General features: G+C 37.6%; 1 protein-coding gene across 3 annotated transcripts in view; it reads right to left on the bottom strand.

Annotated features, from left to right (window-relative positions):
* Window positions 1-18,560, bottom strand: part of LOC120861335 (sodium-coupled neutral amino acid transporter 4) — a 49,074-nt gene extending 30,514 nt beyond the window's left edge. For all 3 annotated transcript variants that reach the window (XM_040236983.1, XM_040236982.1, XM_040236984.1), the window contains exons 1-2: window positions 18,491-18,560; window positions 3,989-4,218 (exon numbers count right to left, since the gene is read on the bottom strand). In XM_040236983.1, coding sequence (XP_040092917.1) covers window positions 3,989-4,107 — 119 coding nt within the window. In that variant the 5' untranslated portion in view covers window positions 4,108-4,218; window positions 18,491-18,560. The remainder of the gene's footprint in view (window positions 1-3,988; window positions 4,219-18,490) is intronic.
* Between the last annotated feature and the right edge of the window lie 4,785 nt (window positions 18,561-23,345).

Raw genomic sequence — 23,345 nt, 5'->3', positions numbered from 1 at the left:
CTGAAGAGACCAAGCAGCACAAATCCACTAAGCACTGGGGTAGTGGTCTACTTGGTACAGGCTGGAAGCTGCACATCCCATGGCAGCACTGGTTGGCAGCTGAAGCTATATGCCAGAGATATGAAGGATGTGAGGATATGAAGATTTGAGGATACGAAGCTAATACCAGTCACGTTTCTGAACATTTGACTAATGAGCTCAGCTGTCACCGCTGCATTTTGATACTGGAAAATGTCACATAGACCTTCGATTATAGGAAATACTCAAATAAGCATGCTTTTTAAAAAGTGCTTCATTATTAGATAAATTGCAAATTTAAGGCATTTCTTGCATGAGAGAGTAAGATAAAATGATTGGAGTTTTTTTTTAAGTAATCCTTAGAAATAAAAAAGGTAAAATAATTATTATAGATCTGTGCAAATTATCTCTTAGAAGTTAAGCCTGAAAATATCTTATGAGAAAGAGGGACAAAAAGGCTACTTTTTGAGAACAGAGAACAATATAAAGTGCAGATAGAACTAGACAGATCACGAAGACAAAATCACAAAGTTTCATGTGCTTTTCTAAAACCCAGGAAGTGGCTTTTCTTGAACCATGTGGCTTACAAGTTAGGAATATTTCCTGTCATTTTTCTCCTATCTCTTGAAGGAAGAATAATGCCCTCAGAGGCTATCTTCCTCCATCTCTGCACTCCTTCCTCCCTTTTGTGCTTTAATAGTCTGTAGTTAATATACTTGCTATGTGGAGACTGGTACGTAATGTTCATAGCTGAAAACAGAAAAGATAAGATGAAACAGAGCCCCAAATGGGCCTAATGATAATAAAAATAAAGGTGTCATCTAGATTTAAACTCTGGAATATACAACATTCTCTTTTTAACCTTAATCAATAAGCTAGAATCCTTTAGCCTATGAGTGGTTTTAAAGTTTTAAATGTAAAAGTAAATAGACTTTCTCTTTTGAGGCATTTGCATGTTCTTATTTTGGCATGAGATGAATTGTAATCATAAAACATGTCAAGATTGTAAAATATATGAGAAATGTCCCCAGCATCTTCAGTGATTTAATATCAAGCCCAGCATATATTGAAAACATAAGTATAATGATTCCAAATAAATATATTATGTTGAATTTCCCCAAAATTTATATTTAAGAGATCAAACCAAATATAAACAAACCCATCTGTTAAAAATGATCATAAAATTGCAAAATAATGACCCACTAGAGTCAGGACTTACAAGCTAAGTCCTTGTAAGTGTTCCAGAACACACTGCCTGAAGCTGACAAAAGCATTCTTGCTCTTTTCGTGTCGGCTTTCAGAGGACCAAATCTAATGACTCTGTAGGACTCTTCTTAGGACCCTGTCCCCTTCAGCTCTGCCACTTCCACAGAGCTCATATCTGTATGCACGTTTCTCAGAAACAAAAGAGCCCTTGGATTTGATCAATTTCCCGAGTAATGAAGTGGAGTGGAAAAAACAAGAGTTCACTGAGTATCATCTGTCTCAAAGGCACTCATTTAATCCTCAGCAAAGTAGGTGTTGGTTTGCCATTTTGCATTTTCCACTGAAACTCAAAGAAAATAAATATCTTCTTCAAAGTCAGATAACTCCTCTGCTGATTCCAAAGCCCTGGTTCTACCATGTTGTGCCTCCTCAAGAGTAAGTCAGAAAGAGAAAGACAAATATTGTATATGAACATACAGATATATGGAATCTGGGCTTCCCATGTGGTACTAGTGGTAAAAAACCCGCCTCCCAATGCAGGAGACACAGGAGACCTGAGTTTGATCCCTGGGTCATGAGGATCCCCTGGAGGAGGGCACAGCAATCCACTCCAGTATTCCTGCCTGGAGAATCCCACGAACAGAGGAGCCTGGTGGGCTATATTCCATAGGGTCACAAAGAGTCAGACATAACTGAAGTGACTTAGTATGCAGGCACATATGGAATTTAGAAAGATAATACTGATGAGCCTACTTGTTAGACAGCAAAGGAGTCACGGACATAAAGAGCAGAGTTTTGGACACAGTGTGGGAAGGAGAGTGTGAGATGAATGGAGAGAGTATCACTGAAACCTATATGTTACCACATATAAAATAGATGGCCAGTGGGGATTTGCTTTGTGACACAGGGAACCCAAGCGGGTGTTCTGTGACAACCCAGAGGGATGGGACGGGGAGGGAGGTGGGAAGGGTTTCAAGAGGGAGGGGACATATGTATACCCAGGGCTGATTCATATTGATGTATGGCAGAAACAACCATGATATTGTAAAATACTTTCTAATTAAAAATTTTAAAATATATTATGCTGGGAAAAAAAAAAAAAAGAGTCACCCAACCCACGAAGAGTCATGTTGACATCTCCATGGCCTCTCTTATCCAACAACACTAATGTTTACTGGGCTGGCTTCCTGGAGGAAGAGTACTTCCTCCTGACACCCTTCCTGGGTGTTGTGAATGCAATAAGACGTCCTGATTTGAAGATAATATTCTCTACTCCAGACCTAGATTTAATTAAAAAAATTCACTTCTGAATATCTTAAATCATGAATAATTTGTGTTATATAGTATTTTGTAAGAAGTTACTAAACTTATCAAGTAACAGTTGTGCAGCTACTCTGTTCCAGGCAGTGCCATTAACCTGGTGTAGTGGCATCACAAACATCTGGGTAGGGAGAAGGTGCACAAAGTAGGTGATCACTTCTAAGTGGGGGATGGCTTCATAGGAGACCTGATATTGAGCTGAGTCTTGAAGACAGAGTGTAGCCAGTAGAGAAAAAGGGGGAAGGTGAGTGGGTAATACTTAAATCAGGGCATTCCAGGCAGACAGAGCAGAGTGACTGCAGGAACACGAGTTTTGAGTGGCTCGACAAGGCTAGAAAACAGCACATAAACAGGGCAAGGGATGAAGAGGAGAGTTAGGTGAGGGCTAGATCATGAAAGGCTTCATATGCCAAGCAATGTGTAGTATAATCTTTCTCTCATAGCTACTGAGAAAGCACTCAAAGGGTTTACCTTAGGATAGGACATGAGTCAATTTGAAATTGTAAAAGATTACTTTTGCAAGGAATATGGAGGGCTAGATGGAAGTGAGTAAATAGTAAGATGGGGACTAATCAGGGCTGTTCTAGTGGATGAGTGACAGATGATGAGGGACAAAAGCAAGATGGCAATAGAATGGATATAGACAAGTGGGTGGATATGAAACATTAATGAGGTGGAAGCAACTGGATATAGTCAAACACTGTACATGCAGTTTGGCAGAAGGGATGAGTCAAAGTTGATACCAAAGGCCCTTTGATTGAGTTGCTGAATGATGCTGATGACTTTCACCAAGATGAAACTGCTAGAAGAAGGGAAAATTTTGAAGAGGATGACAAGAGTTCAATATTAGACATCACAAGTGTAACTTAATCAAGGAGGCAAGTCAGACACATGAGTCATCCAGTAGAGATGTATAGTAAACAGTTGGATATGATGATCTGAAATTCAGTTGAGAAGTTTAACAGGCTGAAATATGGCATATATTCAGTGGGTGAAGCCATGATGGTGGTGAGTAAGTTTGCTCAAAGGACACTTTTAGCCAGAGAAGAATCTCAGCAGAACTCTGGAGATGTAGAAACACTTAACAGAGGAGGAACCTGAGAGAATAACCCAAAAGGTAAGAGAAGTGGTATGTTAATTGTAATTTAAATTATTATATATTATTAATAGGAACAAGAACACTGTAACTGCAGTTTTAAAATAATCATACAAAGGACTACGCTAGATCTTAGCCAAAAGGCGGAGAAGCGATTATACAAAGGACTGACATACAATAATGATATAACAATGTGTACTTCAGGATCAGAGAGTTGACGTGTTAATATCAACATCATTGTTATCTCTCAAATAGGTAATAAATTCAGTTCTTCCCAACAAAAGTTTTGTTTTCCATGTCCATAAGCCTCTCATTTTTCCATGGGGCCTCATCATTTTAACCCCATACCTGCTCATTGCTGCCTTTTCTAAATTCCCCATCCCGGTGTAGCTGTCTTGAATACTCTCTCCACTGATGCTCTCATCATCAGGCTCGATGTTGACATTGCTCAGTTCCATGGGGTCCATTTGAGCTGTCAGCGCTTCCTTGTCCACACACAAGCTCCTTCAGTGTAAACAAGATACTGTACCTTCAGCTTGAGGCTCTCCTACTTGGTGTTATGTTCAGAACAGTCTGTTCTGCAAACAGAACACAAAATAAATCATTATAAATTTCTTTAAATTAATTAAATAAATCCAAACCACTTACTTGTGTATGTTATCTGTAAAAACATGAAAAGTAAATAAATTCCTGAAAAATTCACAAAGTATGTCTCCAAAGTTTCCATTACCCAATACAAAAAAAAAAAAAAAGAAAGAAAGAAAATGAAAGAGAAAAAGGAAAATTCTTAATAAATTGCCACATTAGCTGGTATTTATAGAATGTTTTTCAATGGTAGGGGCTTTAATAGTCACTGTAGGAAGAAAAAAATAAATCTTAAGACATGGTAGCAGTCTTCAAGAAACTTTAAGTATTTGTTAGCAAATTGTATTATTTAAATGGGTGACAATGGTAAACTGCTGAAAAAGAAAGATCTGCCAAGGTGGCATCTGACAGTGTCTCCACCAACAGTAACACAGAAAATGACTGTGTTAATTTTGCTTTAATCTGTTAATCGGGCATGAAAGAATTAACACCATCAAAATACTTAATAACATACAATACAAGGTAGCGTCAGGCTCAGGAAGCCACTTTTCAGGCACTTGGATCATGAAACCAAAGTTAAGAACAGTAATAAAAGTAAGTACAAGTTTATCTTTGAATCAGTCTCAGTCACCATCTATGCAAAGTTGAAATGCATTTTAACAAGAAAGGGATGGAGCTTTTAGACTTTGCTCTGCCTTTAATTCACTGGATCTCAGCATATTTAACTTTTTTTAACCTCATTTTCCTCAATTAAGTGAAAAGGGGTGGACTACTACTGTGCAAAAAAAATTGCTATGAATCCATTAATGTTAATATTCTGAAATTTTTACCATTAGTTTCATTCAATTCTTATTGAATCAATATATTGGGAAAAATACTATCACTCTTGGAAGGTGTGGTTCTGAAACATACACTACCATTTCGTAAGGAAATCCTGAGCAGAAAAACTAACCTAAAAATTGCTCCAGTACACATGGAATCCATAAATTCCCTGGCAAATAAGAAACAGGCACATTAGAATGACTCCATAAATCCAGTGCTGCAGCAGCCCATCTGTGGAGGACAACCCTTGATTAAGATGATTTCATACTCCAAATCACAAAAGCTGCAAATCACGTATGGAAACTGAAACTCACTAGGAGAGTCAGTAGGCACAAGAAGTAATAATTCACACCTGAGTGACTACAAACTGCAAAGTAATTGAAAATGGACTTTATGATAAAAGAAAAAATAAAATGGACTATAACATTAATATAATAAAAAGTAATAAAAGATTTGAAATAAGAAATAACATCGACAGATTATGAACACAATAGAAGATCAGACTGGTTTGAGAAAAAGACAAAAAGAATTCTAAAAATAAAATATATAATCATATTAAAAAAAAACTCAGCTGGAGGGAGAGTAATGAAACTGGAAGATAGATTGGTGGAAATCACTCAAATTATATCACAAAGAAAGGAAATTATGAAGTTAAGAGATATGGGGAAGAAAAACAGAAGTAAAAAGTTAAACATGTCTGAATAGTTATTCTAATATGAAAGAATCGTGAGATGAGAGACAAAAAGTACAAAGAATTGTTGAGAACTAAAGAAAGAGAGTAGTTCTCAAGATTCAAAAAAACCACACAGTACTTCCAGCAGGAGGAAGAAAAATGAATATTTTCACTAATAAAAAGTAGTGTAAGTATATAACATCAAAGACAAAGAGAGAAATCTCTGAAGCACCAGAGAGAAGCATACAATTAAAAGAAAAAGTAGAAACTTCTATTAACTGAGTACAAACTTGTCTCAACATCCCACAGTATCACGCAGTATCAGTTTCACTTCCCAATAGCAATCACTAATGACAGTTACTGTTTTTACTTGTTCATTTAAAGTAAGTCATCTACTACAAAGCCACAGTCATCAAGACAGTATGGTATTGGCACAAAGACAGAAATATAGATCAATGGAACAAAATAGAAAGCCCAGAGATAAATCCACACACATATGGACACCTTATCTTTGACAAAGGAGGCAAGAATATACAATGGAGTAAAGACAATCTCTTTAACAAGTGGTGCTGGGAAAACTGGTCAACCACTTGTAAAAGAATGAAACTAGACCACTTTCTAACACCGCACACAAAGATAAACTCAAAATGGATTAAAGATCTAAATGTAAGACCAGAAACTATAAAACTCCTAGAGGAGAACATAGGCAAAACACTCTCCGACATAAACCACAGCAGGATCCTCTATGATCCACCTCCCAGAATTCTGGAAATAAAAGCAAAAATAAACCAATGGGACCTAATTAAAATGAAAAGCTTCTGCACAACAAAGGAAAATAGAAGCAAAGTGAAAAGACAGCCTTCCGAATGGGAGAAAATAATAGCAAATGAAGCAACTGACAAACAACTAATCTCAAAAATATACAAGCAACTCCTGCAGCTCAATTCCAGAAAAATAAACGACCCAATCAAAAAATGGGCCAAAGAACTAAATAGACATTTCTCCAAAGAAGACATACGGATGGCTAACAAACACATGAAAAGATGCTCAACATCACTCATTATTAGAGAAATGCAAATCAAAACCACAATGAGGTACCACTTCACACCAGTCAGAATGTCTGTGATCCAAAAATCTGCAAGCAATAAATGCTGGAGAGGGTGTGGAGAGAAGGGAACCCTCCTACACTGTTGGTGGGAATGCAGACTAGTACAGCCACTATGGAGAACAGTGTGGAGATTCCTTAAAAAATTGCAAATAGAACTACCTTATGACCCAGCAATCCCACTACTGGGCACACACACTGAGGAAACCAGAATTGAAAGAGACACATGTACCCCAATGTTCATCACAGCATTGTTTATAATAGCCAGGACATGGAAACAACCTAGATGTCCATCAGCAGATGAATGGATAAGAAAGCTGTGGTACATATACACAATGGAGTATTACTCAGCTGTTAAAAAGAATACATTTGAATCAGTTCTGATGAGATGGATGAAATTGGAGCCAATTATACAGAGTGAAGTAAGCCAGAAAGAAAAACACCAATACAGTATACTAACACATATATATGGAATTTAGAAAGATGGCAATGATGACCCTGTATGCAGGACAGCAAAAAAGACACAGATGTGTATAACGGACTTTTGGACTCAGTGGGAGAGGGAGAGGGTGAGATGACTTGGGAGAATGGTATTGAAACATGTATAATATCATGTAAGAATCGAATTGCCAGTCTATGTCCCATGCAGGATATGGCACGCTTGGGGCTGGTACGCGGGGATGACCCAGAGAGATGTTGTGGGGGGAGCGGTAGGGGGGTTCAGGTTTGGGAATGCATGTACACCCGTGGTGAATTCATGTCAATGTATGGCAAAACCAATACAGAATTGTAAAGTAAAATAAAAAATAAATAAATTTAAAAAAAAAAGAAAAGTATTTGCATCTAAGAAATAAAAAATAAATAAATAAATAAAATAAAGTAAGTCATTCTAAATTTAAACTATTCACTAAGACCTCTCTGACTTGGTTTATCAACTCTAAACTGACACTTAGGAAATATAAGGAAATTAACATACTTCTTTCTATACTCCTAATTGTTTCCTCCACACTCTTAATTGTTTCAGCTCATGAAATACTTCTACAATGTTAAGATTCATGATAATGTCATCTATTCTGTAAAACAAATCTCTCATAATTTACCTAAAAAAATCAGCATTTACAACATTGCTGTGCTGTAATTTACAACATTCAGTTCAGTTCAGTTCAGTCGCTCAGTGGTCTCCAACTCTTTGCAACCCCGTGAATCATAGCACGCCAGGCCTCCCTGTCCATCACCAACTCCCAGAGTTCACTCAGACTCACGCCCATCCAGTCGGCGATGCCATCCAGCCATCTCATCCTCTGTCGTCCCCTTTTCCTCCTGCCCCAAATCCCTCCCAGCATCAGAGTCTTTTCCAATGAGTCAACTCTTCGCATGAGGTGGCCAAAGTACTGGAGTTTCAGCTTCAGCATCATTCCTTCCAAAGAATACCCAGGGCTGATCTCCTTTAGAATGGACTGGTTGGATCTCCTTGCAGTCCAAGGGACTCTCAAGAGTCTTCTCCAACACCACAGTTCAAACAATTCTTCGGCGCTCAGCTTTCTTCACAGTCCAACTCTTGCATCGATACATGACCACTGGCAAAACCATAGCCTTGACTAGATGGACCTTTGTTGGCAACACTCAACAGTGGCCACAGGACTGGAAAAGGTCAGTTTTCATTCCAATCCCAAAGAAAGGCAATGCCAAAGAATTTACAACATTACAATTGTGTAAATAGTATGCCCAAAGAACCAAGTGGTATATTTGACTACATAATAAAGGCAATATAATCCTATACTACTAAAACTTTCGCTTCCCAGGTGGCGCTAGTGGTGAAGAACTTGCCTGCCAGTGCAGGGGACATGAGAGATTTAGGTTCAATCCCTGGATTGGGAAGACCCCCTGGAGAAGAGTGTGGCAACCCACTCTAGTATTCTTGCCTGGAGAATCCCATGGACAGAGGAGCCTGGTGGCTCGCAAAAGAGTCAGACATGACTAAAACGACTCAGCAGGCATGCACTAGAATTTTGGAAGCAAATTATCCACACTCTTTTACTTTCTGAAGGGCTTCCTCCTCCCTCTTCTGGGTCTTATTCAGCTGCCCATGTTTCTTGAATGCCAAGCTATCTCTTTTCTTCAATTCATTTTGCATTGTGCTGAAATACTCCCTTGTATAACTTTTTCACACAGTAAGTCCAGAAATAGAATTCCTGAGTTGTTTCATGTTGGAAAATGTCTTTACTTTATTCTCAAACTTTTTTGATTGTTTGAATTCTAGATTCAAAATCATTTTCCTTTACAAGGTTGAAAATCTTTGTCTCTTGACTTTCAGCTTCCTCTGATAAATCAGATTTTCATCTTTGTTTTATTTTTTTTTCTTCTGAAAGGTTTTAGAATTTTCCTCTTTAATACAATTTGAAATTTCTCCAGGATGTAACTAGATATGAGTAGTTTTAAAAATTCATCTTAATCCACACATGGAGAGCCCATTCATTTAAGAGACTTGTATCTTTCTTCTGATAAAAATGTTCTACCATTTTAAAAATGTTTCCCTTCCTTTGAAACTTGTATTAGTCATGTACTGGCCCTCTTTATCTCTATTGCCAAGATTTTCTCTTTATTTCCCATTTTGTTACTCAGTGTTCAGAAATAGTTCCTCAGTTTCCAGAATAGCAGATTTGATTTTCAGCTATATAACACTGTGATATAATACATATACATTTGGTCTTCATTCCCATTTCTGGCACAAAGCTCCAAATGCAATTACATAACTAATATTTGGGTTTTGTACCCGGTTCCTGAAATAGTTCTGGAATGATAAAGATGTTTTTGTTGTTATTGCTGTTGTTGTTATTCATAGCAAGATCCTTTTAACCACACCTGAGTTTATGATAATGAAGTGGCTTTTGTAAAGCCCTTGGGATGGAGGCTGCTTGCTAGGGAAACCAACCAATTGATTAGAGAGCTAGAACTTCCAACCCTACTTCCAGTCAACTGAGAGAGGAGAGAGGCTGTGGGCTGAGTCAATCACACATGGCCAATTATTTAGTCCTGTCTAGATATTAAACACCATCACGGAAGGGGTTTGAAGAGCTTCTGGAGCGGTTATCATACCGAGGTGCTGGGAGAGCGGTCCACAAAGAGGGGGCATGAGAGTTCCGAGTCCCTTTCCTCATGCTTTATCCTGTGCATCTCTGCCATCTGGCAGTCCCTGAATTATATCCTTTTATAACAAACCAGTAATCTAGTAAGCAAACTGTCTTCCTGAGTTCTGTGAGTGATTCTAGAACACGATTTAATCTGACTTACAGCTGACTGGTCAGAAGTACAGGAGGTCTGAACTTGCCATTGCATCTGAAGTGGAGGCAGTCTGTGGGACGGAGCCCGTAATATGTGGGATCTGATGCTAACTCCAGGAAACAGAGCCAGAATTGACTACATTGTAGGACTCCCTGCTGGTGTGGGAGAATTGGCTGGTATGGGAAAAACTCACACTTTTGGTACCAGAAGAAAGTATTGGGGGTAGAGTAAGAAAACCATTGTTTACTTTTAAGCTGTACCCATTTTCTTTTTCAACCTGCCAGCTAATTATTTTTCACAATCATGTTTTTAATTTCTGATCATTTGTTTATTCTCTTCTTTTTTCATACCATCTCTTTTGTTCATTTTAAAGATGCAGTATTTACACAAATCTTTCTAAGGCTATTGATTTCAAGTTTCCAAAAGCTCTTGTTGTTCCCTAAATTATGTATTTTTTCCTGGAGTTGTTCATCTTGGCTCTTCTCTTCCATTTGCCGGCTTTCCTGAAATTCTTAATGATCCTAGGTTGTCTGTTCATATTTATGAATGAAGAGTATATTGGTTAACTTAGAAAACTAGTATTTGGGGTTTCTCTGAAATCTTACAGGCTCATTCCACTGATAGATTGCTCCCTTGTAGGTCCCCTGTAAGAGTCTGCCTGCAAATGCAGGAGTTGCAGGTTTGATGTGGAGAAGATCCCCTTGAGAAGGGAATGCCTGGGAAATCTCATGGAAAGAAGAGCCTGGCAAGAGGCAGTCCACAGGGTTGCAAGAGTTGGACACAACTTAGTGACTAAACAGCAAACAACAGGTCTGGGGTAAGTGGCATCTATGCAATCAGTCTGTGTGCAGAGCAACTGCAGGACTCCACTCCCAGACATAGCTGGCACTGTAGAGAAGGCTCCTCAGGGAGTAAAACGCAATGATGTATTTTCCTCTTGGTGGAGCTTCCATTTTTGCTTGTTATCTCTCTTTGCCTGCTGTGGGGGTCTTAATATCTATTATAGAGTTCATTCTTAGGCTCTCTTTACAGACTAGATTGCAGCCTTATTTTTTGACCAAAAGAGGCAGCCCAAACAGATGAAGAGTCCAAACCAAAGTTCCTTGGTGAACATGTGGTCATTGGTTGCTCTTGAATCATGCCTCCTCTTTGTGTATACTGACTTAACTTGGGACTCCTACTGGACTGCCTCTGGAAAAAGCCCAATTACCTGGTTTACCCTGGTTCCTTTTCTCTTTCACAGGTTTTCCACCCCTATCTGCTTCCTGGCTTGTAGGAATTCTTAAAATTCCATTTGTTGCTGATCAGTATAGTTCAGTTCAGTCACTCAGTCATATCCAACTCTTTGCAACCCCATGGACTGCATCACGCCAGGCTTCCCTGTCCATCACCAGCTCCCGGGGCTTGCTCAAACTCATGTCCATCGAGTTGGTGATGCCATCCAACCATCTCATCCTCTGTTGTCCCCTTCTCCTCCTGCCTTCAATCTTTCCCAGCATCAGGGTCTTTTCAAATGAGTCAGTTCTTTGCATCAGGTGGCCAAAGTGTTGGAGTTTCAGTTTCAGCATCAGTCCTTCCAATGAATATTCAGGACTGATTCCCTTCAGGATTAACTGGCTTGATCTCCTTGCAGTCCAAGAGACTCTCAAGAGTCTTCTCCAACACCACAGTTCAAAAACATCAATTATTTGGCACTCAGCTGTCTTTATAGTCCAACTCTCACATCCATACATGACTACTGGAAAAACCATAGCTTTGACTAGAAAAACCTTTGTTGGCAAAGTAACATCTCTGCTTTTTAATATGCTGTCTAAGTTGGTCGTAGCTTTTCTTCCAAGGAACAAACTTCTTTTAATTTCATGGCTGCAGTCACCATCTGCAGTGATTTTGGAGCCGCCGCCCCCCCCCCCCTCCCACTACCCCCCCACCCCCCGCCAAATAATGTCTCTCACTGTTTCCATTAATTCCCCATCTACTTGCCATTAAGTGTTGGGACCGGATGCAATGATCTTAGTTTTTTAAATGCTGAGTTTTATTATTTTACAGATCTCTTGTGACTTTGTTCCTTTAAGAAGGATCATTTCATTTGAAGTTTCTTTGCTTGAATTCCTCAAGGATAGGTCCTAAACTCCCCTTGTTCCAATCTACTCAAGGCTTCATAAACCATGGACTCTCTAAGTCACAGTTCTGGCCAAGGACTTCATTCTGACCTCCAGTTACACGTGTCCAATGATGTATATACGTTTGTGTATCTCAAAGGCAGTTCAAATTCAATGTGCCTAAAATCTAACTTGTGACAGTTCCTCCTTCTTCCAATATTTCCAGTCCAAAGAATGTTGTCACCATTTATCCAGATCTTCACATCAGAAATATCAGTCTTCTAATTTTTTATCCTTAACATTTTTTAACTAAAGTCTAGTTGATTTTACAACAATTAAAGTATTTCTTAAATTAGTCCACTTCCTTCTATTGCTTCCACCATCAGCTTTGTCCAAACTCTCTTACATTGTCAATTGCAACAATCATAACTGATACCTTCATCCTTTCTTGCCTACCCTCCCCCTCCTCATTCATTTTCTACAAACAGGCATATTGATCTTTTAAAAACAAAACTTAGATCATGTCGTTTATTTGCATAAAATCCTCTATTGTCTCCCCTTTACTCTTAGGATAAAATATAAAATTCTCCACATGCCCACAAGTTCCACATGGTCCCTCTACTCCTGATTTCACTCCTTCCACACTCTTCTCGCTTCACTGTTCTAGGTATTCTGGCCTCCTTTCAGTTTCTGGGTTTCCCTGAGCTCTCTACCACCTCAGGCCATTTGTCTGATAAGACAGATTGCATGAAGAAAGGCCCCTAATCCTAATTTTGATCCTGGTCAAAGGATATCTTCTCACCTAATTTGGAACACAGTTTCACAGCTCATATCTTTAGCTCTGAAGATTCTGTTATGATCTATTTTAAGGGAACAACAGCTAAAAGCACAATTTTAAATGAATTAGGACATTATGAGAAATTAGATACACTGAGTCATTTGCCTGATGCACAAAGTAGGCCCTTTGAAGCATTTAGACTATAGCATAATTGCTAAACCTTAACACATGATTAATCAACATGAAAGCATATAAAGATGGTATTTATTTATTTATTCAACAAATACTGAGAATGACCTATAAGCCGGAAACTATGAAAGATAAAGCACGAATAAGACAGAATCCCTATACCTGATGAATTTTGTTTAGTAGAGAAAACAGATTTTTGAACAAGCTCTTATATTGTAATCTTTACTTTTTTCTCTGAATAAATGCTTAAATAAATTAAAAAAAAAAGAAAACACACTAACAAAAAAAAAATAAACAACAAAAAAAAATAAACTAATCAATGAATCATTCCCTGGGGAGACTAGAAAAGAACAATGCTGTGACTGAAAAATATAGTAACATAATATGTGTGTGTGCTCAGTTGCTCAGTCGTGTCTGACTCTTCACGACCTCACGGACTGCAGCCCAGCAGGCTCCTCTGTCCATGGGAAACTTCAGGCAAGAATATTGGAGTGAGTTGCTATTCCCTTCTCCAGGGGATTTTCCTGACCCAGGGATCAAACCTGGGTCTCCTGCATTGCAGGCAGCTTCTTTACTGTCTGAACCACCAGGGGAGCCCTTTTCATAATATAATATATAATATATTAGTTTTCATGGCCATAGATTCTTCTGCTGCTCCCTATCTCAGTACCCGGCACTTCATAAGAAGTGCTCACAGTGAAACAGAGCAGGACCCGATAGTTCTTGCCCTCCTCCCCTCTGCCTGCCTTCTGCCTGTGGAAAACTTTAGTTAAAGAATAAGTTTAATCAGAGAAGTGAGAAATGCAGAAACTAAGGAAAACAGTCAAAGGAGACCTAATAATAATAATAATAATAATGTAGTCATTAAGCATAGTCAAGGACCTTTAGTTCTTTCTCAAGGGCTACAGATAATATTCTGAGCCATATCTTGTGAGCTGTCTTGCTGCTGCTGCTGCTGCTAAGTCGCTTCAGTCATGTCCGACTCTGTGCGACCCCACAGATGGCCACCCACCAGGCTCCGCAGTCCCTGGGATTCTCCAGGGAAGAACACTGGAGTGGGCTGCCATTTCCTTCTCCAATGCATGAAAGTGAAAAGTGAAAGTGAAGTCACTCAGTAAGTGTCCGAGTCTTTGTGACCCCATGGACTGCAGCCTACCAGGGTCCTCCATCCATGGGATTTTCAGGCAAGAGAGCTGTCTTACAGATACTCAAACATCAGGTGGAAGAATTAACTAAATGATGACTAGACTGTACCCAAGACATGAGCTGCCGCAATTCTGAGAACTGGCCACAAAGAAATGGGAACAAATGGACCCTAGAACTGAAGATTAACTGTACCTAAAACAACCAAGATGAGACTGATCAGACCACCAAGGATCAATTTGAAGATGACTGTCAGAGCTGACTGTGTTGTTTTTGTACATAGCTTTCTCTCTGTGTGTCTATAAAAGCTCTCATCCCCTGCTCTTCAGGGATGGTGGGGGCAGGGGCAGAGATTTGGCCTTTGGACAGATGTCTGCCCTCCCCCACCCCATCCCAGTTGCCAGCATCTGAAATAAAGCAAACTTTCCTTTCCACCAACCTGCCTATTCATTGGCTTTTGGGGGTCAAGCAGCCAGACCCCATACACCTTTCGGTAACAACAGGAGGAATCTGGCTGAACTTCCTGGGTGGTCCAGTGGCTAAGACTCTGTGCTCCCAGTGCAGGGGGGCCTGGGTTCAATCCCTGGTCAGGGAACTGAATCCCACATGCTGCAATCCTGTGTGTCGCAACTAAGACCCAGTGCAGCCAAATAAATAAAATAAATATTAAAAGAAACAGAGGAATTTGGTCATCATTATAGGTACTTCCCCCTCTCTATACTGTGCCCCCTCTCCCATGTTCAATCTATCACCATATCAATCTTTCTGGCAGAGAAAGATTTAAATTTTATTTAAAATTAATTTACTTTTCTCTCCATGACCACTATGTTAATCCAAATGACTACATGTTGAAGGACCTAACATTATTTTTCTCATTACCTTTCAGAATAAAGTCAAATTGCCTAACATGCTATAAGGCTCTATATAGTTTAATTCAGACAGAGCTCTGGAGTCCTGCATTGAATCACATGCCCCCTTACTCACTAGACTCCCTAGACTTCTTTCATTTCTTCATTGCCACCTCGAGACCTTTTTAACCTGCTGTTCCCTCTGCCTGGAATTCCCTTCCCCACATTCTTAACAAAGTGTCTCCCACCGTTAACTAAAAGAACCTGAAAATCTTTAAATGCCACATGGTCAGAGAGGCCCCATGTCTAACTTAGATTCCCCCATGGAACATGGCCTCCTCTTCCTTACAAACTCATCACACTTTGAACTTACATTTTTAGATGTATGACTATTTGATGAATATTAATAACTGTCTCCTCTGCTAGGCAAAAAAAAATTTCATGAAGGTGGGACAAGGTCAGGTTTGTAGACTACACATATTTTCCATTATCTAACACAGTACCTGGTGACATATTCTTCGAAGACCAAGGCAATTTTATATGACCTCCTTTATAAATGCAAGTACAATTCTTATTATAGCTTTATAGGTTAACATTTCAAAGTGAAATAGACATGTTCCCTTCTGGTTCCCAAGAAGAAGAACAGCTTTGCTGTACAAAGAATGTTCAAAATTCTTCTAAAAGAAAAACCAGATTTGATTTGACAGAACTTTCTATAGTCTAGCCTTTCTCGCTAATGAAGTTAGGTTTCTCAGCAATAGAAATTTTGCCGAAACAGACTGGATATTTGAGTCCAGTGATCTTCTGCATTGCCATTTTACTTTATTCATTCATGAAGGTACAAAATCAAAATTTGAAACAAAAGTATTTGGAACACTATCACCATTTAGAAGTCTTTGTTTCATCATACTTATTATGTTATCTGAATGTCCTAAATAGCTGATTCCTTATATTCAACTTTTAGTTATTAAACATTATATATAACATTTCTTTGTAGTATTATTTATAAACATTTATTTTACCTGATAAATGAAAGCACAAAAGGAGCTAAATTTCCCACCATTGCTATTTGTTTTTCATGCCAGTCCAGTTCTGATGAATCTACTCTGAAGTCTAGGTTCAGGTAGCAGATTTTACCCTTCGGTTGGATGAGCAGGAAGTTGCTGATCCTACAGCAACTCACTCCAGTATTCTTGCCTGGGAAATCCCATGGACAGAGGAGCTTGGCAGGTTTCAGTTCATGGGGTCACAAGAGTTGGACCCGACTTAGTGACTAAACCACCACCAACCACAACTTCTAAAAGCCAAATTATCTTGCATCAAAGGAGCTGATTTAAATCCACATCCAAAATATATCTTGGATAAATGAATATAGATTTGACAATGAAATGAATCTAATATTACCTTTATGTAAAATTCTCTTAAACAATTTCCCCAACAATGTCATTCTAATCACATTTGATACTCAGATTACTCATTAGTCTATGGCATGATTTCTCACAGAAATCAGCTTTCATAAAAGCATTCACTGTCAGTCTGAAGTACATCTTACAAAAGAAACTGCCAATAATAGCAAAACTGTATTCACTTGACTTGGGCTTCACTGGTGGCTCAGATGGTAAAGAATCTCCCTGCAAGGCAGGAGACCAGGTTTGATCCCTGGGTCAGGAAGATCTGCTGGAGAAGATAATGGCTATCCACTCCAGTATGCTTGCTTGGAGAATGCCATGGACAGAGGAGCTGCTGGGCTATAGTCATTGGTGTCTCAGAGTCAGACATGACTGAGTGACTAAGCGTGTACACATTCACTTGACAACTTCATATTGCTGGTACTAATATTTTACCATTTTCATTTCCTTCCTCTACTTAGACATAGCTTAGAAATAATATCAAGGGAGAACTGGAAAGTTAAAAGAATTTACCGTATGTTGAGGTCTTGTCCCTTTGTTAAGAATATTACATGCTTGCTAATATAAGAATTAAAGCAGCCTTTTGATGAAGTATAAAGGACTATTCATAAAATCCATATACATTATTTCACTTATAAATTTTCTAGCTCTGCTCTTAGAAAAAGACATAGATTCTCTAGTCATCTTAATGTTAAGAAATACCTTAAATTCCTGCATAAATTTTAGTTCCTATTTTCCCAAACAGTAGTTTGTTTCCAGAAGTGTTCCTCAATATGTAGCATATTTAATACTACACAGTGAACTCCTTATGCTATCCATGTTAATGCATAATATTTAATAATCTGTCATAAATTATGGATATATTAAGTTCTAAATGTCTATATTCTATATAATACATACTGGACCACCTGCAGAGGTACTTTTTTCCTTCTGAAATAAACTGTTTAACTTTTAAAAAATTAACTCATATATTAAAAATAATAGCTTCAGTAACCCCTAAAGCACACTGTATAACATAGTTTAAGAAAAGTCAAGAGTTGAGCTCTCAAAACTAAATGTTATTTAAATGTTACTGATATAATTCTTAGAAGTAGAAAGACTTTCCAGAAAATCCCAAAACACTATCTAAATATAAATCTGAAAAAATGGCAGATGTTGTCTTGTAAAACAAATGGCTATCTTTTCCAAGAAACATACCTAATTTTTTTTAGTTTGTCAAGAATAAAACTTAGTCAATGAATTGTCCATGAATATGATGTATATCATCATTTAAAATATTTTTTCCCTGAGTTATAAAAGTTTCGTTATCACCTAGACATTTAATTAAAATAATCACCATATGCTCTATAAGAAGCTCAAAATGCATTGAGAATTATCCCACTGTCTGGTAAATACATTTGAGGAGTACAGATCTAATTTTTAGATATCTGATTCCAGCCTTTCTATATCTAAAGCTTTGCTTATATTCTACTAATCTGTCAGTTTCTTCCAGTAAATTTGCTGTAAAAATACTCCTTCACTAAAACGGTTACATAAAAACACAAGCTAAGACACAACATTTTTTTTTTCTTTTGAAAATGACGCCACCCAAACACTTAGCCTTTCACATCTGCTGTAGTGGTATGATGCTCCTTCTTTGAGTAAACTAAGTTTTGGTGGGTGTTTTTGTCTTTAAGATAAAGAAAATCTTTAATAACACTAAGAGTGTACATCTCAAATGTTATACTTTTTCCTAAGACAAACTGTGTCAACTCTTCATTCCAGAGTCTCCTCCCAGGATCTGGGTAAATAATTTCAATATTTGACATTATATTGAATAGATTTTTTATAAGAAAAGTAATAAATAATCAATACCATAAAAAGAAGAAATGAAGCATTATTTCAACACTGTAAGTTTTCATGTAAAATCGGCTTTACCTTAATTATTTATCCAGTCCTGTGCAGTCTTTCCAGAATTGTGTGGCATAGCAGACCCCTGTTGCAGAGTTGACTTATGTGAAATTCTGGGGACTTAGACAATGATTTAAAGACCAGTGGGAGTGAGCTAGAGAAGCCAATCACCACCAACCCCTCACCCCAACACCTCCCTCTGTCCAACTTGCGTCAGCTCTTAAAAAAATAGAGAAGCTAAATCAGTTTACTGTTTTACACTCAGATTGAACACCAGTTACACCAATTTCTGTTTGCTTTTAGAATTTTGGCTTTTATACAACAAAGTAGTCACTTACTGAAAGCTTTACCTTGACGGGTATCTTTCTGTATCAAGATTCTACAGCTTGGTTGACTGATAAATCTGAAATGTTAATTTTTCTAGAGGTTTATGAACTGAAGTCAAATTAAAGTAATACCATAATAATGGAATCAGACTACTTAATGAATTATTACAATCAGAAAGTGTAGAAAGTATTAAATAGCAGAAGAGTTATTTTCTTTGGAATCGTCAATTTTATTCAGAGGAAATGTTATATTAGAATAACAGACACAACAGCACCAAGTTACTCAAGGTGACGTGAGGCTGGAAAACATAAGCCCTTTCAAGATTCTGCTACCATTTCAAAGGTAATGTGCTGAGTAAGTAAAACATTATTTGGAGTTTTTAGATAATTTCTAAACAGACATTTTCTCCCTTTCAAAAAAATCTACTTGATTTTCCATATATCAGAAGAAGAGTTAAAATGTGTTGGCAAATAATTCATTCTGTTATAAAAATGTATAAAGCAGACAACATTCTAAAAGTTAAGTGAGAAAACAGATTAAAAAATCAGTCCGGAATTAAGAGTTCTTTGCCTTTTTAATATTTATAACATCGATGAGCTCTTCAGTAACCAATCAAAAGAAATGCTAGATGCTAGATTGCAACAGTTGTGTCAATTTCCTATTTCTGGAAAAAAAAAAAAAAAACAACAACTAAACATTGTTCTTTGAGAAAATCTTGTGTTGATGCAAGAAATTAAACAATGAGTAAACTGTCCAATTATCCATTTTTCTTTTCCTTTGCAAATAGGCTCATTTGGTCTATTAACTTTAACATGGTATGTTTACTTTCATCTGTCTTTTAGTTCTGCTTCTTTATTTTTCAGTTACCTTGTAACTTTGTCCCTGATCAGATGAAAATTATTATGGCCTAGGGGAAAAATGATAACAAATACACTAATTTGTTGTCAACTGAAGCTCCAATACTTTGGCCACCTGATACAAAGAGCTGACTCATTGGGAAAGACCCTGAGACTGGGAAAGATATAAGGCAGAAGGAGAAGGGGACAACAGAGGACGAGATGGTTGGATGATATCACCAACTCAATGGACACGAGTTTGAGCAAACTCCGGGAGATGGTGAAGGATGGAGAAGCCTGATGAGCTACAGTCCATGGGGTTGCAAAGAGTCAGACATGACTGAGCAACTGACCAACAACAACAACACTAATTTAAATTTCAAATAAATTTAAAGAATATTTCTTTTCAAGTTATTTCCATCATTTAACTATTATCTTTCCAACTTAAGATTTTCTTCTGTTTGCAAAGTTATCAGATGAGTATAAAATTAAGAAAGCAAAAACCTGAGCTAATTGTTAGAAAATGAAATATTTGTGTTCTAGCAAAATTTCATGTAATAATACAGTTTCATTTCATAGTATATCTTCATGCAAAATAGGGTGGAGATAAATGAATAAATACCTACAGTTTTACCTCTCAAATTTTAAGTCTTGGCATCCATATAATTCTTATGTTCTTCAAGCTAACTAAGTAATTATAGCAAATGAGCATGCTGGATTAAAATGAAAAGTACACATAAGAGACTTCTATGAAGAGTTTTATATATTTTTAGAACCTACTCTAATTGCAAAATTCTTATCAGAAAACTTTCCTGACATTGACTCAAAAGTCAAATATACATAGATAAAAACTAACTTGACAAAAGTTAGCTAAATTAAAATGACTTAGGAACTTTTTTATTGTGCAATTATTTTCTCCCTAGATATCTGACATATTTGGACATGCAAAGATTAATGAAGAAATGTATGGTTTGGTCTTGACAAAACTCATAGTAACTTTCTTTTTACAAGGAAAATACAGACTTAAGCATTATAGTTTTATGTTCTGAATATTTCTTAAATTATATCATAATGTAATTTCATATACATTTGACAGTAGGTGTATACTCTTTGATTTTTAAAACATGAAAATGCCACATAATCTGATAGGATCTAATTTGGTACAAGCATCCATTTACAAAGAGGTAACGAACCAGAATATGTACAAACTTTTAAAAAATGAATAAAATGAAAAATATGTGGATAGTGAATAATGAAGCAAGTATGAACAATGAAATGACAGATACTATGATCCTTTCCATAAGGAATTCATAGAAGCGCCACCAAGAACAGAGGTGGTTGAGGTGGGAAGTTGGTGAGACTTGGTTGAAGTGGGAAGTTGGTTTGCAAGGTGTAATATATGTCCACTTAAAGAGATACCCAGCTTTCAGATTACAATATGATTAATATTAACAGAATTATATCATATACTCCAGGACTCTAGAAGATGAAAAGTCCCCAGGGGCTAAGATCATCCAAGACTTGAGGGAGCCTACTAATCTTGAAAAGGGCCTTAAAGTCTGGGTGAGATTCCAATGGGTAGAGATGAAAGGGAGAGGCATTTTGGAGGCAAAATGTAGAAATGCTAGAAGCATATTCTGGCAACAGTGAAAACTAGTCTGGGTGCAGCAGAGACTTTTCAGAGAAAAACAGATTGGAATGGAATACTTTAGGCTATAAAAGGCATTAAATCTAGAGAACTCAGATTTCTGTGATCAAGATCTCTTAAAAGCTTCTGAAGAAAATCATAGAATCAGCAGGGAAGGATACAGGTGGGATGATAGGGTAGACATGGAGAAGAGTTCAAGAAAGATGCTGAAGAGGCTGACTGATGGCTTGGCTTTGGTGATATTTACCTGTCTGAGAATAATGACAGAAGAGAAGGCAAATGAAAAGGATTTGAAGTGGGGTCAATGGTAGTTTGACTCTTTCTTGTATTACTGTTTCTATTTATCACTTTCACTAGCTCACAACACATGGTGTGAATTTTATGTGATACTTCTATCAGGAATAAGAAACGTGTAATGAAACCTTTATATTTCTTTATATAGAGAAAGAGAATATATAGTGGTAACTCATCTACTTCAGCACCCCATCAATCTGTGGTTCTCATTTTCAAACAGTACAGAGAAGATCCTGGAATATATATCCCAATATGTTATCTAGTAAAAGTACAAACTTTCTGACTCAAACTGATTCAGATCTTACCCATCATTAAATTAGATTTTTTCCCTTGCCTGTATTTAAAAGCACGACTCATCTTGTTTCAAATTTCTACCTTCATCAACATCTTTGAAGGAAAAGTTCCAGCTGGATAAAGTTAAAAATTGGTCAGCAATATATATATATCCTTTAGCCAGACTATCACGGCATTTTGCAATGACATAGGGAAGATAACATCTTGTTCTCATGATTGTACCCAAATTTCTAATTTTAGTCATGGGACAAAATAATACTTGGAAATACAATGTGGTTATAGCCAAACTGGAAGAATATGGGTAGAAACAGTAATGATTAAGAAACAAAATCACCTAATTTTTAATAATTTTGTATTGCCTTTGTATCTGTATTCAAGTGCTTTTCTTTGCTCCTACTTTAATTTCCCTTTAGGTCACCTACCTTTTTCCTTGCTTCTGTTTCTTTTTAACTTTTCTGTGCTACATGGTCTTTTTTTAGTCTATTTTTAATTGGAAGATAATTGCTTTACAGTGCTGTGTTCGTTTCTATCTTGCGACAATGTGAATCAGTCGTAAGCATACATATATCCCTCCCTCTTAAACCTCCCTTCCACCCCCTCTATCCTACACCTCTAGGTTGTTGCAGAGCACAGGGTTGAGCTCTCTGGATTGAGCAAGTTCCCACCAACTATTATTTACTCCTTGGAAGAAAAGTTATGACCAACCTAGAGAGCATATTCAAAAGCAGAGACATTACTTTGCTGACTAAGGTCCGTCTAGTCAAGGCTATGGTTTTTCCTGTGGTCATGTATGGATGTGAGAGTTGGACTGTGAAGAAGGCTGAGTGCTGAAGAATTGATGCTTTTGAACTGTGGTGTTGGAGAAGATTCTTGAGAGTCCCTGGGACTGCAAGGAGATCCAACCAGTCCATTCTGAAGGAGATCAGCTCTGGGACTTCTTTGGAAGGAATGATGCTGAAGCTGAAACTCCAGTACTTTGGCCACGTCATGCAAAGAGTTACCTCATTGGAAAAGACTCTGATGCTGGGAGGGATTGGGGGCAGGAGAAGAAGGGGACGACCGAGGATGAGATGGCTGGATGGTATCACTGACTCAGTGGGCATGAGTCTGAGTGAACTCCGGGAGTTGGTGATGGACAGGGAGGCCTGGCGTGCTGCGATTCATGGGGTCACAAAGAGTCGGACACGACTGAGCGACTGAACTGAACTGAACTGAATATATGTTTCAAAGTCATTCTCTCAATTGCTATACCGTCTTTACGAGGCCTTATTCTTCAATAAGTTATCTTTTACAATTTCTAGGTTTTAGATTTGTGAACCCAAAATTGAATACAGTTGATCAGTTGCCAAGATTATAGATCTATCCTCATCCTACAATATTACTGCTTCCAAATACAGACAATATGTGAATTAATCCAACTATTTTTTTATAGTATTGTAGGTAATCATCTACAATGACCAAGCCATTTCTAGAAATGGAAGAC

The sequence above is a fragment of the Oryx dammah genome, unplaced genomic scaffold (assembly GCF_014754425.2).
Source record: "Oryx dammah isolate SB20612 unplaced genomic scaffold, SCBI_Odam_1.1 HiC_scaffold_11232, whole genome shotgun sequence".
In the NCBI taxonomy this organism is placed as follows: Eukaryota; Metazoa; Chordata; class Mammalia; order Artiodactyla; family Bovidae; genus Oryx; species Oryx dammah.
The sequence above is the reverse complement of the archived record's forward strand: the minus strand, read 5'-3'. Positions and strand labels throughout refer to the sequence as shown.